This window comes from Orcinus orca, chromosome 11 (genome assembly GCF_937001465.1).
Source record: "Orcinus orca chromosome 11, mOrcOrc1.1, whole genome shotgun sequence".
Taxonomy (NCBI): Eukaryota; Metazoa; Chordata; class Mammalia; order Artiodactyla; family Delphinidae; genus Orcinus; species Orcinus orca.
In genome coordinates, this window is record NC_064569.1 from 6,613,818 (window position 1) to 6,627,526 (window position 13,709).

General features: G+C 44.7%; 1 protein-coding gene, 1 long non-coding RNA gene and 1 other non-coding gene across 9 annotated transcripts in view; 1 reads left to right on the forward strand and 2 right to left on the reverse strand.

Annotated features, from left to right (window-relative positions):
* Positions 1-175: 175 nt before the first annotated feature.
* The window catches only part of CHD4 (chromodomain helicase DNA binding protein 4), a 30,067-nt gene continuing 16,533 nt past the window's right edge, over positions 176-13,709 (reverse strand). For 3 of the 7 annotated variants that reach the window (XM_033404294.2, XM_033404296.2, XM_033404292.2), the window contains exons 25-40: positions 13,401-13,576; positions 8,680-8,860; positions 8,509-8,595; positions 8,329-8,417; positions 8,091-8,224; positions 7,617-7,761; positions 7,338-7,503; positions 6,978-7,075; positions 6,739-6,868; positions 6,421-6,492; positions 5,962-6,099; positions 5,598-5,706; positions 5,351-5,483; positions 1,881-2,079; positions 973-1,136; positions 176-790 (exon numbers count right to left, since the gene is read on the reverse strand). In XM_033404294.2, coding sequence (XP_033260185.1) covers positions 773-790; positions 973-1,136; positions 1,881-2,079; positions 5,351-5,483; positions 5,598-5,706; positions 5,962-6,099; positions 6,421-6,492; positions 6,739-6,868; positions 6,978-7,075; positions 7,338-7,503; positions 7,617-7,761; positions 8,091-8,224; positions 8,329-8,417; positions 8,509-8,595; positions 8,680-8,860; positions 13,401-13,576 — 2,039 coding nt within the window. In that variant the 3' untranslated portion in view covers positions 176-772. Of the gene's footprint in view, positions 791-972; positions 1,137-1,880; positions 2,080-5,350; positions 5,484-5,597; positions 5,707-5,961; positions 6,100-6,420; positions 6,493-6,738; positions 6,869-6,977; positions 7,076-7,337; positions 7,504-7,616; positions 7,762-8,090; positions 8,225-8,328; positions 8,418-8,508; positions 8,861-13,400; positions 13,577-13,709 lie in introns of all 7 variants that reach the window. The other 4 variants (XM_033404295.2, XM_004279040.4, XM_033404293.2 and 1 more) reach the window with 3 other exon arrangements.
* On the forward strand, positions 726-10,241 carry LOC125960471 (uncharacterized). The gene is made up of 3 exons (XR_007470147.1): positions 726-864; positions 6,106-9,541; positions 9,607-10,241. It is a non-coding gene; the product is annotated as an uncharacterized LOC125960471 (long non-coding RNA).
* LOC117196349 (small Cajal body-specific RNA 11) lies at positions 7,159-7,298 on the reverse strand. The gene has a single exon (XR_004476495.1). It is a non-coding gene; the product is annotated as a small Cajal body-specific RNA 11 (non-coding RNA).

A 13,709-nucleotide genomic window follows, 5' to 3' on the forward strand; every position in this document is an offset into this window, starting at 1 on the left:
GGCCCCGCTGTGCACAGGTGGGCTTGTCAGCACACAGCACGTGCACAGTGGGAACTCGGCTCTTTCGTGAAATCTCAGGACACAAGGAAACCCTTCGTCTCCAAACACACGTCCCAAGGCTCCCATACAGAAACATTCATCCACCTGCACCTACACCCACACTGAACGAGAGCACTAAAATACAAGGAAAATTTTATTTTCAATTTTCGTCAAGAAATTTGCTGTGGTTTTTTATGCTTTTGGTTCTTTTTTTTTTTTTTTTCCACTTTATTTAATTCTAGCCACTCAGGGGCTGGAGCCGCTGGGTTCCTGGTATTAAAAAGATGCCAACAGAGGTAGCTGTGTCTCACCCAGGGGCCCGGCCCACTGTGAATACCCCCCAAAAAAGGAGAAAAAACACAAAATAAACCAACAAAATAAAACCAAAAGGAGGAAGAAATTCTGATCATTTTCTTCAAGCCTGTTGGGAACCCGCAACAGTTTGTGTGTAACAGACGTTACAGTGGGGAGAAGCCAGGGCCCGGAAGGCCAGCCCGCCAGCTCCCCGCAGATGGCGCCGGCGCTACTGCTGCATGTCTCTCCAGCAGGAAGGGCACCACTGCCCCTCACTCCCTCCCCTCCCCCAGTGCTCAGCGGGGCTGTTCCTCTACAACTTGGAAGATGGGGCAGAAGGAAGGAGAGGGTCTCTCAGGCCCCCAGGGGAGAAGCTGGGCAAGGGAAAGTGAGGAAGGTCACTGCTCAGCGGTGGAGGTGGTATCATCAATCTGGATCTTCACTGCTGCTGGGCTACCTATAGGAAGAGAAAGCCAAGGGAGTCAGAATTCCAGACTCCAGGAACCCACCTGATCCCAAGGGAACTCACTGGTAAGCCAGCCCCACCTGCCCAGTATGTAAAGCTAGGGACAGACAGCAGAGTTAAAGTTCTAGAATGGCTCTGTTGGAAGAGCTGGCCAGACGAAAATGGTCCTATACCTGCTGTGGAGGTGGTTCAGGTGCCCGGTTTGCCAGGCGACTGAGAATATTACGCTCTGACATCTGTAGCCTCACAGCAACTGGGGGAATTCGGGCAATAGTAGCTGGGAGTCGAGTCACATCGGCTTTCATGTCACTCAGCAGTTCTTCTAGCTGTTTCAGAACTGCAGGGGCAAGAAAAAGAGGCGGTGAGCCATGGTAGTCAAGACCGAGGTCCATCTTTCCCATTAAGTGGACCCCCCACACACACCCATTACTTCTCAATGACCAAGTGACTGATGTGCCGGAGTACTGTCTTTTGTCACTGAGTCACCTGACCTGGCTCCACCACACTCAAATTCCTGTCTCTCATATTCCAGTTCCAATTGTCCATGATTCTGTGCTTTCTAAAGCCAACTGTCCCTTGATCCCTATTGTCTCTATTCCCTCCACTTCTTCAATAGTTATTCCTATTGTTTCCTCTTCTCACTATCTTTCCTCTGCACCTTTGGAGCTGTCTCCCTCTTCCTTTATAACAGCTTTCTTTTCCTCATTTCACCCTCCATCCCCCTTACAATGTCTTAACTTTAATTAAAAACAGAATGTTGAAAGCAGTCTAGAATTTGACAAGATCTTAAATCACCTTGTTACCTCTAAACTATCCCAGATCACACTATATTATTCTGCTTTGCTTTCCACCTCCAAGAACTGGAATACATTCAAGAGTTAAAAAGCAAAGAACTACTGTCCTTGACCGTCTCTAAGATGTTAGCTTCCTAAGAAGGAACGCAAGGATCCCCAGCACACCCTAAGCTCCCAGACAAAGAAAGGGGCTCCAAAAAAGGCTCAGACCTGAGAAGTAGGTGTGTGTCGGGGAGGGGCAGAGGAGGAAGGAGGCCAAGTCCACAGGAGGCAGGGGAGCCACTGGCTACCTTTGTGCAGGACCGCATTTGCTGGCTTGTTTCCCGCCATCGACTCCTTGGACAGGTGCTGATGACTCTCTGCCAAACACTCCACCTCAGCAAAGCGGGTGTTCAGGGCCATGGAAGGGTGAGAGGGGTCCTCTGACATGTTCAGGTAAGCCGCCCGACGCAGCTGCTCCTCAATCACCAGGGCTTGTTCTAAGAGCTGGACAAGAGAGAAACAGGAGATGGCAGCTGGACTGACCCTCACTTTGCTCATTTCTCATGGGCCTCTCAGAACCCACACCTGGCCAGTTCAACATTCCATTGCCTTTTTCACCCCACTTTGAAGGTCTGTGTTTTTAAAGCTCTTTACCCTTTATTGATTCACTCTTATACAAAAATGATAAATCCTCAATTTAGAAAATACAGAATGTATAAAGAATTAAAATCACAATTCCACCTCTGAGAGCTACTGTTAACATTTTGAGGTTTTCTGTTACATGTTTTTTACAAAATTAAGATTCTATATACGTATTTATATTGTATCAACTCAAAGTTACATAGTAAGGCTCTTCCCTTGTTATTAGCTGCTCTTTATAAAAGATGACTTTTTTTCCCCCATTCTTTTTCAAATTCTTTTCCCGTTTAGGTTATTACAGAATACAGATGACTTAATGGTTGCATGGCAGTCCATCTACCCTATCAAGTTGTTTTACTCTCTAAAATTATTCCTGTTGTTTCTTTTCTTTCATCTCTATATCTCACTCCCATTCCTTTCCTTCCTCAATAGGCAACCCTTCTAATATACCTACTGTGTGTCTTTTTGTGGGTTTTCTTGAAGACAGTATTGTTTCATGTGCACATTTCTCATTTACAGAATGTTTTTCTGTACATTATAAAATGCTTTTTCATTTCCCCACTACATACCTTTTTTAAAGGTCCATTTATGTTACAAAACGTGTATTTTGTTGTTTCTTAATGCTCGGTGATGTGAATCCACATTTTACCTACCCACACTCCCAATGTCAAACATCTAGGTTGCCTCCAGGCCCCACCACCAAAAATCATAATGCAACGAACAGTTGCACATGTCACCTGATGGAGCTGTGTAAAACGGCCTTTGAAATACATTTCAAGGGACAGAATGTTGATTCATGACTTATGAGACTTATTTTACTCAAGTATCCACTGGTTCTTAAAAAGAATGAATCCACTAGGGGTCAGGAAAAAGGACAGTATGAGAATGGACAGTTGTTTCTTCCAGAAGACCTGGCTCCAATTCAGGCCTAACTTATCCCCAAAAAGACCAAGCACCTCCTTTCAATCTATATACCACCCTGCCTCCTTCACCAACTCCCCTCCCTCTTGCCCCAAACTATGAGCTTTCTCCAGGATCAGCATTCTCCCAAGCGCTCTCTCCCCTCCTGGCATCAGCCAGCACCTCTGTGCAAAGGAGTTGGTGCTTTTCAAACATGCATCTCAAGCACTGATTGTTCTGATCCCACTCGTGCGTGGTTGATCACTTTGATCCCACTTGTTTAACGGTGGTGGGAGTACTGGGAGGATATTTACTTGTGAAAAACACCAAATGACTTGTCTAAAATTGAACTTAACTTTTTTCTACAAACTGCTCCCTCTCCTCACTTCCCTGATCTGCCAATAGTAATTTAACTTTCTCAGTGACTCAGACTCAAAACTTCAGTTATTTTTGGAGTCTCATTCCTTTGTATCTCAAATTCAATAAAGTAACTCAGGGGTCAGCAAACTATGGCCTGTGGGCCAAATCTGGGCCACTGCCTGTTTTTGGATGGCCCAAGAGCTAAGAATGGGTTCTTCATTTTTAAATGGTTGAAAAAAAATCAAAATAATAGCTTATAAAGCTTCATAAAAATTATAGGAAGTTCAAATTTTAGTGTCGATAAAAAAAGTTTTACTGGAACATATTCATACTTATCACCTGTGGCTGCTTGCCCACTATGACAGAGCTGAGTATCAGTGTCTCACAAAGCTTGAATTACTCTGGCCCCTTAATAGTTTGCTGACCCCTACAGTAAATCAGTAAATCCTGTAAATTCCTTGGTGTTTCATTCCCTTTATCTTTTATTTATTTATTTATTTATTTATTTAGTATTTATTTATTTGGCTGCACCGGGTCTTAGTTGCAGCACGCTGGATCTTAGTTGTGGCATGGGGGATCTAGTTCCCTGACCAGGGATCAAACCCGGGCCCCCTGCACTGGGAGTGCAGTCTTAACCACTGGACCACCAGGGAGGTCCCTCGTTCCCTTTATCTTATCCTTCTCATTTTCCACAACCAGCATCACAGACGAGCCCTTACTACCTCATGACTATTGATAGTTCTGTAATCTCATGAATGTTCTGTTTCAGTTTCCCTTGGTTGTATCAAAACCCTTCACAAACCCTCAATGGCTGCCCATGAACTATAAGGTAAAGTCCAAACTCTCTTATCTGGTGCCAAAAACCTACCTACCGACCTCCAGCCTTACTTCTCTCTCCAACGTACCTCCCACCATCACCAACACAAGTGTCTTCTACACCCCACCTGGACTATCTGCTGTTTCCAAACACCATAAGCTCTACAGGCTCTGTCTTTGCCTAACCTAATTCTTTTGATCAAAGGGCCTTCCGTTTCTATCCGGCAATCTCTATTACATTCACTGAAACTTCATTCCAATGCCATCTTCTCCCTGGAGCATTTGTGAGCTCTCCCCACATTCCCTCTGGAGAACTTTCTTAAGGATTTAGCAGTCTCCCTCGCAACACACAGAATGACATTCATTTGACCACAATCTGCCTCCACGTTAAACTGAGAGCTCCTTGAGAACAGGCACCAGGCCTGTCCCTGGCCCACCCATTCCCTATCACGTGATATTTGAAGGTTTATTAGTGTACATTTCTTATTCCCCCAATTATACTCAGCGTTAAGATCCACGTGTCTCATCTCCATGGTATCCCATTATGATGGTCTGCACACAAGGTGCCCTTAATATGCATTTGCTGAATTCCTGAGGAAAACTCCCCTTCAGTCCTGGGCGTATCAGCCCTAGTGATTCTGAAAATGGAGCTCTACACCTTTGCGTCTACCCCACCCTTCATCCACACAGACCCAGAAAAAAGTACCACCAGCCCACTGGCAGCCCTGCCTCCTCAGAGATCCAATTCAGTCCCACCTCTGTATCTTTCCTGAACACTCCAGCCTACCGTGTTCCCCCAGCACACCCACTGCACTGGGCTGTGTCATGCATCAGGCACAGTCATCTTCAGCCCTTAACCAACTGGTTAACCTTCAGGTCTGTATGTGTTGATCTCTAATATTTAAGATACTTGGGAGCAAAGCCTTTCACAGAATACAAAGCGAAGTGCACAGGAGAACACAATAATCAACGTGGCTGAATGAGCAGACTCCCTCCTTTAGTCCCTTCTGCACTTTAAAGGCTGCCACGTCAACGCTGTATTCCTCCTCGTCCTGCTCACCTTGAACCTTCGGGCTAGAAACTTATTCTTGATCTCTAAGAAATTGCCACGGTTCATTTCACCCTTGAAAGGCTCATTGAGGATAGCATAGCGTGGGTCATTCTGGATGTCCTGCCACCGGGCATAGCCATGGCTATTGGAAAATTAATTGCTCAGGAAAAACGAAACAAGGAAATTAAGAACTTCAAACTGTGGACCCTCAGAAACCTTCACCAAGGACCTCAGCCCCAACTCAGGCAAAGGATACTTTATGATGCCAGCCAGCAGCCAGTAGTCATGCCGTCGGTGCCAGATCTCATAAGTCTTCTTGGTGACTGTGGCTGCCCGCTCCTCATTCTGCCAGAGGGAGTGCAACTCTGAAGAGGAATTTAGGGAAGGTTGGGGAGAAAAAGAAAGGCAAACATCTGTGAGAATTCAAAAAGCTATTTATTCCTGATTCCCAGATACCAACTTAATATGCCTCTGGCTTTCTAACATGGACCCCAGAGGAGTGTGCAGTCAGCCTGGCATTCTCTCTAGGAGAGGTAAAGTCTCTGTACCCTGGTTTCTGACAAGAGCCCTGGTTTCACCTCGAATTCATCTAACCCCAAGTGGGCCCCTCTTTTTCATACCAGTAAAACCGCCATCTGCAATGTTGAACATGAAACGCTGTTTAATATTTTTCTTCTGCTTCTCATCATTCAGGTCCTTGGGGGTCTCTCCATTCTGAAGCATCACCTCTTTTTTCTCTTCTTCTTCTTTCTTCTCCTCTACAGGACATGCAGAAGAAAAATGTCAGCTCCAGACAGAAGCCAGCACCATAGCCCTTACCCATACATAGCACCATACGCTACAAGATACCCATCCACCTCCACCCTTCTCCACAGAAGTGTTCTTAAACCCAGGAACAGGTGCCACTGGCCCACCGACAGCCACATGTGGGGAGAGGTGGAGTCTTTTAGCTTGGGATAAAATGATTATATGGGTATGGATGGGGGAACCTGGGGGTGGAGGGGTGTCCAAGAGATAAAGTCCTTCCTTTCAGCTTTAGAGTCCTTTTAAAAGCACAGTCAGCTTCTCCAAACACCCACCTTTGTCCTCCACCACAATGGGAATCAGATCGACTGCTGACTTCTCCTCCACCTTCTCCACATCAGCAATACCTGGGAGAACAGATGGCACTGAGAGCATGTCTAAGGAAGTGTATTCTCTGTTCTACACTATATCCTGAACCTAAATCATGATGAAAGTCATAAAAGATGTCTTGAGAGAGAAAAAGCCCACAGTTTAAAATCAAGGGTACAAGATTCTTCAGTGTGTCACTTCCTCTGGACTTCCCTCCAGCCGGGCTGCAAGCCCAAGAGCAACTGTGGTTCACAGGGATCTGTAGTGTGTGAAAATGTACATACCTTTGGGATCTGTCTCCATTGGTTCCTCTGTTCTCTCCTTGACCTCTGCCTTTTCCACTTTCTCCTCTCCCTCGGGAGGCTCAACAAGGACTTTTTCATCCTCTGAGGCAGGGGCAGGGGGCTGTGTACACTTCAAAGGAAAGAAGAAAGAAGCTGAAGCAGACAGGCCAGCACCCAAGAGGAAGAACAGGCTTATCCATCTGCCTTTGGTGTGGCATCCAGTCACCCCCGTCTCTTACCTCAACAGTGGCTTCAGGGGCTGCAGATTTCACTTCCTTTTCTCCTTCTGCACTGTCTTCTTCTTTGAGGCTATTTTCCTCTATTTTTATCCCATCCTCTGCACACCAATAATAGACATTCATTAGGAAGAAGGTCCCAGATCAGAGAGAAGGTCACACCTTCTCAGTTTATCTCATCTTAACTGTCCTCTCGTGCCTTTAAGAGCCAGCCCTATTCTTAGGACAGCCCTCCTAAACTGAGAGGGAGATTGCTGTGTGTCCTGCCAGACTCCCCTGTTAGAACTGAGTACAGGGAAACAGAAAAAGCAAAGGCCAGGACAAGAAGAAAAGGATAGAAAACAACAGTCCAGGCAGACTTACCAGCAGGTGGGGCAGGTGCAGGAGTATTGGGTTGTGTGTCCCCTGGAGTGGAGAGTGTGGGAGTCTTTGGGGAAGGTGACCCTGGCTGTGACATTTTCTTGTTTTCCTCTATTTCCGCAAGTTCGGGCATGCTCCAGCGCCCATTAACATGTTCAAACTCCTGAACCTGCAGCAATGGGACAAGATGCTGAAGACCCAATTCCATCTAGGTTCCTTTCCTGCTGGCTCTCCAGTTTCCCCTAGAAACCCCTGAACGATGGAGGGAGGTTCAGGGCTCACCTTCTTGCGAATCAAGGACATGACACCAATCCTAGTAAGGACATGCTGGCGAGACAGGCCTTCTCGGGGTACACCATCAGCAAAGGTCTCGGCCCCGTCTGCTCCTGGCTCACATAAATGCCGCATAAAAAGAGAGACGTAAGCCCTGTAGTAAACAAATAGAGAAATGGGTCAAACAGCAATCATGCCAACTCCTAGCTCAGATTCTTTCCCACCCGCAGTCAGGCATCAACTATGGCTCCATCTGAGGTAAAGCCCACCATCGTGCTGAAAGCTTGTCTCCAGACCCCACACCATGTGCCAGGTCCTCTTCCAGGGAAGCGAGGAGTACAAGGAACCCTATTACTAACAGCTTCCCTTGCCAACGTAAGCAGAGGAGACAGCCGATGTCCTGCACAGCCTGCACTAGTACTGTGGAGTGACCAGAGACTAAAAGCCCTTGCTCTACATCAGTCATTCCAGCTCTCCACTTACTTGAACTCCTTCTCTGACTTGCCTCGCAGGTCTCTCACAAGCCACTGGGTGGTAAAAGCGTCCTGAGGTGGCATCCCATACCGCATAATCGCATTGAGAAAGGCTTTTCGCTGACGAGCATTAAAGCCAAGAACCTGGGGGGAGAAGGAACCTAGGTGAGAGAAGGAGTAGACCTTACTCCACCAAAGACCCGACAGCAGCACTCACCCAACCTTCCCTAGAACGCAACGGTACTTACTTCAATATTCCCACCAACACGGGCCAACAGAGGAGGCAATGGCTTATCTTTATCATTCCGCAGGCCCTTGCGACTGGGCCTGCGGGGAGCTGCGAGAAGAAAAGGATGCGTGAGCGACACCGATAGGGATATTAGACAAGGCAATATTTTAAAAATCCAGCAGAAAGGCATAGCCCTCACCTTCTGAACGTTCATCAAAGTCTTCATCACCTTCCTCTGAGGCCACTGAATAATCGGACTGGTTGTCGGACTGGTCGTCCTGCCAATCTGGAGGGAGAGAGGGCAGATGAGCGGGGCCCACTGCTCTAGTGGAACGGCCCATGGGTTGGGGGCGGGGCCGGCCACACACACCTCGGTCCTCCTGGGAGCCATCATTGTAGTTGACCTGTTTACGGATTCTTTTTCCTTTGCCCAGATTGCGGGCCAGATCTTCTTGCTGCTGCTCATAATGGTGCCGCAGCAATTTCTCCCAGTAGTCAGGATCCACACTTTCTTCCTGTTTTATGATTTCCCGTTCTACCTCCTCTTCCTCCTGGGACAGAGGGAGGGCCAGGACTCAGGGGTGCTGAAGTCGGCACCACCAGCTACCCCTGGTCCTCATAGTCCCCATTCTGCTATAGCTCCTTCTCATGACTGGACTCTGAAATACTTGGTGAGCCTGCTTGGACCTAAGAGCTTAAAAGAAATTTAATTGACAAGACATGGTTGGTTCCTCGTGGTTATGTTTAGATTAGCAGTCAAAATAACTAAAGAAAAATATAGGATGGAGCTGTTATCACAAGAGAAGAATGAAGAGACAGTATGTTTTCTTTTAACTCCTTTTGCTGATGCATGTACAGTTGCGAGACAGTAAAATGGAGACAAGTGAGGTCGCAGCCTTAGCAGGTAGAACGGAGAGGCTTCTGCAACACTGCAGAAGATTCTCCCAGGAGAGGAAGGAGAAGGGCCGTAAGCCCTTTCTGTTCTGCATAAGCTTCATAAAAGTTTACCAACCGTGAAAAAAAATTATATATATCCTCTTATATCCCAATAATGTTTATGCTCCTTTGAAAGTCTTACCTTTTTTTCAGATCGTTCAGGACCACTAATTCCAAATCTCTTACATTAGAATTAAGCTGCTGCTAACAGCATAATACTAGAAACAACCTAAACATCCATCATTATGGAACTTGAATAAATTATGGGGGGTGAAAAGGGTGAAGAGAGTCAAAAGGTATAAACTTCCAGTTATAAAATAAATAAGTCATGGTGATTTTATGTATAGCATAGTAACTATAGTTATAAACTTCCAGTTATAAAATAAATAAGTCATGGTGACTTTATGTATAGCATAGTAACTATAGTTAATACCATACTGCATATCTGAAAGTTGCTAAAAGAGCAGCCCTCAAAAGTTCTCATAGGAAAACAAATGTGTAACTATGTATGGTGACAGATGTTAACTAAACTTATCAAGGTGACCATTTCACAAAATATACAAATATCAAATCATTATGTTGTACACCTGAAACTAATATAATGGCATATGTCAATTATATCTCAATTTTTTAAAGTAAATAAATTATGGTACTTCCAAACAAGGACATATTATGCAGCGAATAAAGGGGTGCGGAGGGGGGAAAGCTCTTTGGGTACTGACTTGGACAAAATCTTCCAAGATTTATTAGGAGGATAAAAATAAGGTACAGAATGTCATGTATAAGAAACTACTTTCCTTATGCAGCAACATGGATGCAAGTAGAGATTATCACACTAAGTGAAGTAAGAAAGAGAAAGACAAATATCATATGATATCACTTATATGTGGAATCTAAAATAGGACACAAATGAATCTATGTAACAGAAACAGAATCACGGACAGAGAGAGAAACAGAATCACGGATGTAGAGAACAGACTGGTGGTTGCCAAGGGGGAGGGGGTTGGGGGAGGGATGGAGTGGGAGGCTGGGGTTAGCAGATGTAAGCTTTTATATAGAGAATGGATAAACAACAGGTCCTACTGTATAGCACAGGGAACTGCCATAGTGGAAAAGAGTATATATAAAATAAGAGAATATATATATATGTATAACTGAGTCACTTTGCTGTACAGCAGAAATTAACACAACATTGTAAATCAAATATACTTCAATTAAAAAAAACAACTACTTTCCTTAAAAGGAAGAGGAAAAAAGGCATTCATATGTATATACATGTATATGTATATATACATATATATGTAATTTGTGTGCACATAAAATAATTTATAAAATAAATATCCCTTATCCCCAGGGAGGGAGCTAGGTAGCCAAAGGACTGGAGTGGGAAAGAGATACTTCTGTAGCTTTTGAATTTTGAACTAGGTGAATTACAGTTGACCCTTGAACAACACAGGTTTGAACTGCATGAATCCATTTATATGCAGATATTTCTCAATAGTAAATACTACGGTATTACATGGTCCATGGTCAGTTGAATCTGCAGATGTGGAGGAACCAAAGATATGGAGGGCTACACCATCTATTCAAAAAATAAAGTTTAATGGGACCTAATGAAACTTAAAAGCTTTTGCAAAGCAAAGGAAACTACAAACAAGATGAAAAGACAGCCCTCAGAATGGGAGAAAATATTTGCAAACGAATCAATCGACAAAGGATTAATTTCCAAAACATATAAACAGCTCATGCAGCTCAATATTAAAAAACCAACAACCCAATCCAAAAATGGGCAGAAGACCTAAATAGACATTTCTCCAAAGAAGACATACAGATGGCCAAGGGGCACATGAAAAGCTGCTCAACATCACTAATTATTAGAGAAATGCAAATCAAAACTACAGTGAGGTATCACCTCACACCAGTTAGAATGGGCATCATCAGAAAATCTACAAACAACAAATAAATGCTGGAGAGGGTGTGGAGAAAAGGGAACCCTCCTGCACTGTTGGTAGGTATGTAAATTGATACAGCCGCTATGGAGAACAGTATAGAGATTCCTTAGAAAACTAAAAATAGAACTACCATATGACCCAGCAATCCCAGTACTGGGCATATACCCAGAGAAAACCATAATTCAAAAAGACACATGCACCCCAATGTTCACTGCAGCACTATTTACAATAACCAGGACATGGAAGCAACCTAAAATGCCCATTGACAGAGGAATGGATAAAGAAGATGTGGTACATACATACAATGGAATATTACTCAGCCACAAAAAGGAACGAAACTGGATCATTTGTAGAGACGTGGATAGATCTAGAGACTGTCATACAGAGTGAAGTTAAGTCAGAAAGAGAAAAACAAATATTGTATATTAACGCATATATGTGGAACCTAGAAAAATGGTACAGATGAACCGGTTTGCAGGGCAGAAATAGAGACACAGATGTAGAGAACAAAGGTATGGACACCAAGCGGGGAAAGCGGTGCGGGGTGGGGGCAGTGGGGGAATGAATACGGCGATTGGGACTGACATGTATACACTGATGTGTATAAAATAGATAACTAATAAGAACCTGCTGTATAAAAGTTAAATAAAATAAAATTCAAAAAAAATAAAATAAATAACATTTAAAAATATTATAAAGTAGAGGCTTCCCAGGTGGCGCAGTGGTTGAGAGTCCGCCTGCCGATGCAGGGGACACGGGTTCGTGCCCCGGTCCGGGAAGATCCCACATGCCGCGGAGCGGCTGGGCCCGTGAGCCATGGCCGCTGAGCCTGCGCTCCGCAACGGGCGAGGCCACAACAGTGAGAGGCCCGCGTACCGCAAAAAAAAAAAAAAAAAAAAAATTATAAAGTAAATAGCAGCCTCAGCCACTAATGAGAGGGCTGTCTGTATACCTGTGTAGTCATCAGGAGAGGTCATCAGTGGGAGGGAGAGTACCACCCCCCCTCCCCTACAACCACTCAGCACGTTCTGCCCCAGTCAGTCACTCCCATATGCGGTCACCACCCTGACAGAAGGGCAGTTTTGGCTGAATACTACTGGTCTGTAGACCTGTCAGACTTTTCAGCCACAGTTACACCCAACTGAAGTTAGTAGAATCACTTTCAAGAACAAAGATAATACGTATCAGAAAAATAGAAAAAAGGAAAAGAAAAATACAACAAGGGGGATGGTTCTGAATTGGAAGGATGAAAAAAGATGGCAAGGACCAGCAGAAACTGATGCCAATTCGAAGAACCCTGACCTGGGCGGCTAAGAGAGGACCAGAAGCGAAAGCAATTGTTTTTTCATTTTATACCCTAGATATCATTAGGAGGAAAAACTTCATTACAGAAGCCAAGCATTTATAACTGAGTATGTTTTGTTTTCTACTAAAAAAAAGACCAAGAATACACAAGAAAACAAAAAGGGAAAACAATTCTAAAGTTTTAAAAAGCACAAGGGATATGCTAAGTATGTATCATATCTCCTACCTTTTCTCCGGAGAGACTTGAGATAGCAATCCAAAATTTATTTATAGGGCTAATAAAATACATAAGAGAAAATAAGATGAGATTCTGATAAAGAAGAGCTAATACAGGGCTTCCCTGGTGGCGCAGTGGTTAAGAATCCACCTGCCAATGCAGGGGACACGGGTTCAAGCCCTGGTCTGGGAAGATCCCACATGCTGCGGAGCAACTAAGCCCGTGCGCCACAACTACTGAGCCTGCGCTCTAGAGCCCGCGAGCCACAACTGCTGAAGCCCGCACGCCTAGAGCCCATGCTCCGCAACAAGAGAAGCCACCGCAATGAGATGCCCGTGCACCGCAACGAAGAGTAGCCCCTGCTGGCTGCAACTAGAGAAAGCCTGCACGCAGCAAGACCCAACGCAGCCAAAAATAAAAATAAAAGTTATTAGAAAAAAAAAAAAGAAGAGCTAATACAAGTGTTTTGAGTGTGAAAAGTGGCCGGACAGCCACGTCAAAGATGAGAATGTGATTTGCTCATATGTTACAGAATTTTTCTTCAAAGGAAGAGGTGTATCAATTCAGCAATGTACTAATTTGCCTACAGATGGTTTCCTCTCATCTCAAATACCATCGTGGTCTCAACTCCAATTTCTGGACCAATCACCAAGCACAGCATTGCTTTGGACTCATACTCACCCCCATTTCTTCTTCTCGCACCACATACTGGGCCACTTTGAATGAGCTCAAATATTCATTCATGCCCTGCAATTCCGTATCTTCTGTCTCATCCTGGTTCCGGTCCAGCAGTCGTTCAATGGCCTTATCATCATAGTGGATAACACTGCTGTCTTCTCCCTCTTTGTTGTCTCCTCCTATAAAGAATCAGGGGTCCATACCCCCAGTTAACTTCAGCAGCTGCAGTGGAAAAAGCAAGTCCCACAGGACCCTAGGTCTGAGTCTCAGGACCCTAGGTATCAAAGATACCCTTTAGAGAAGCCAAGCCCC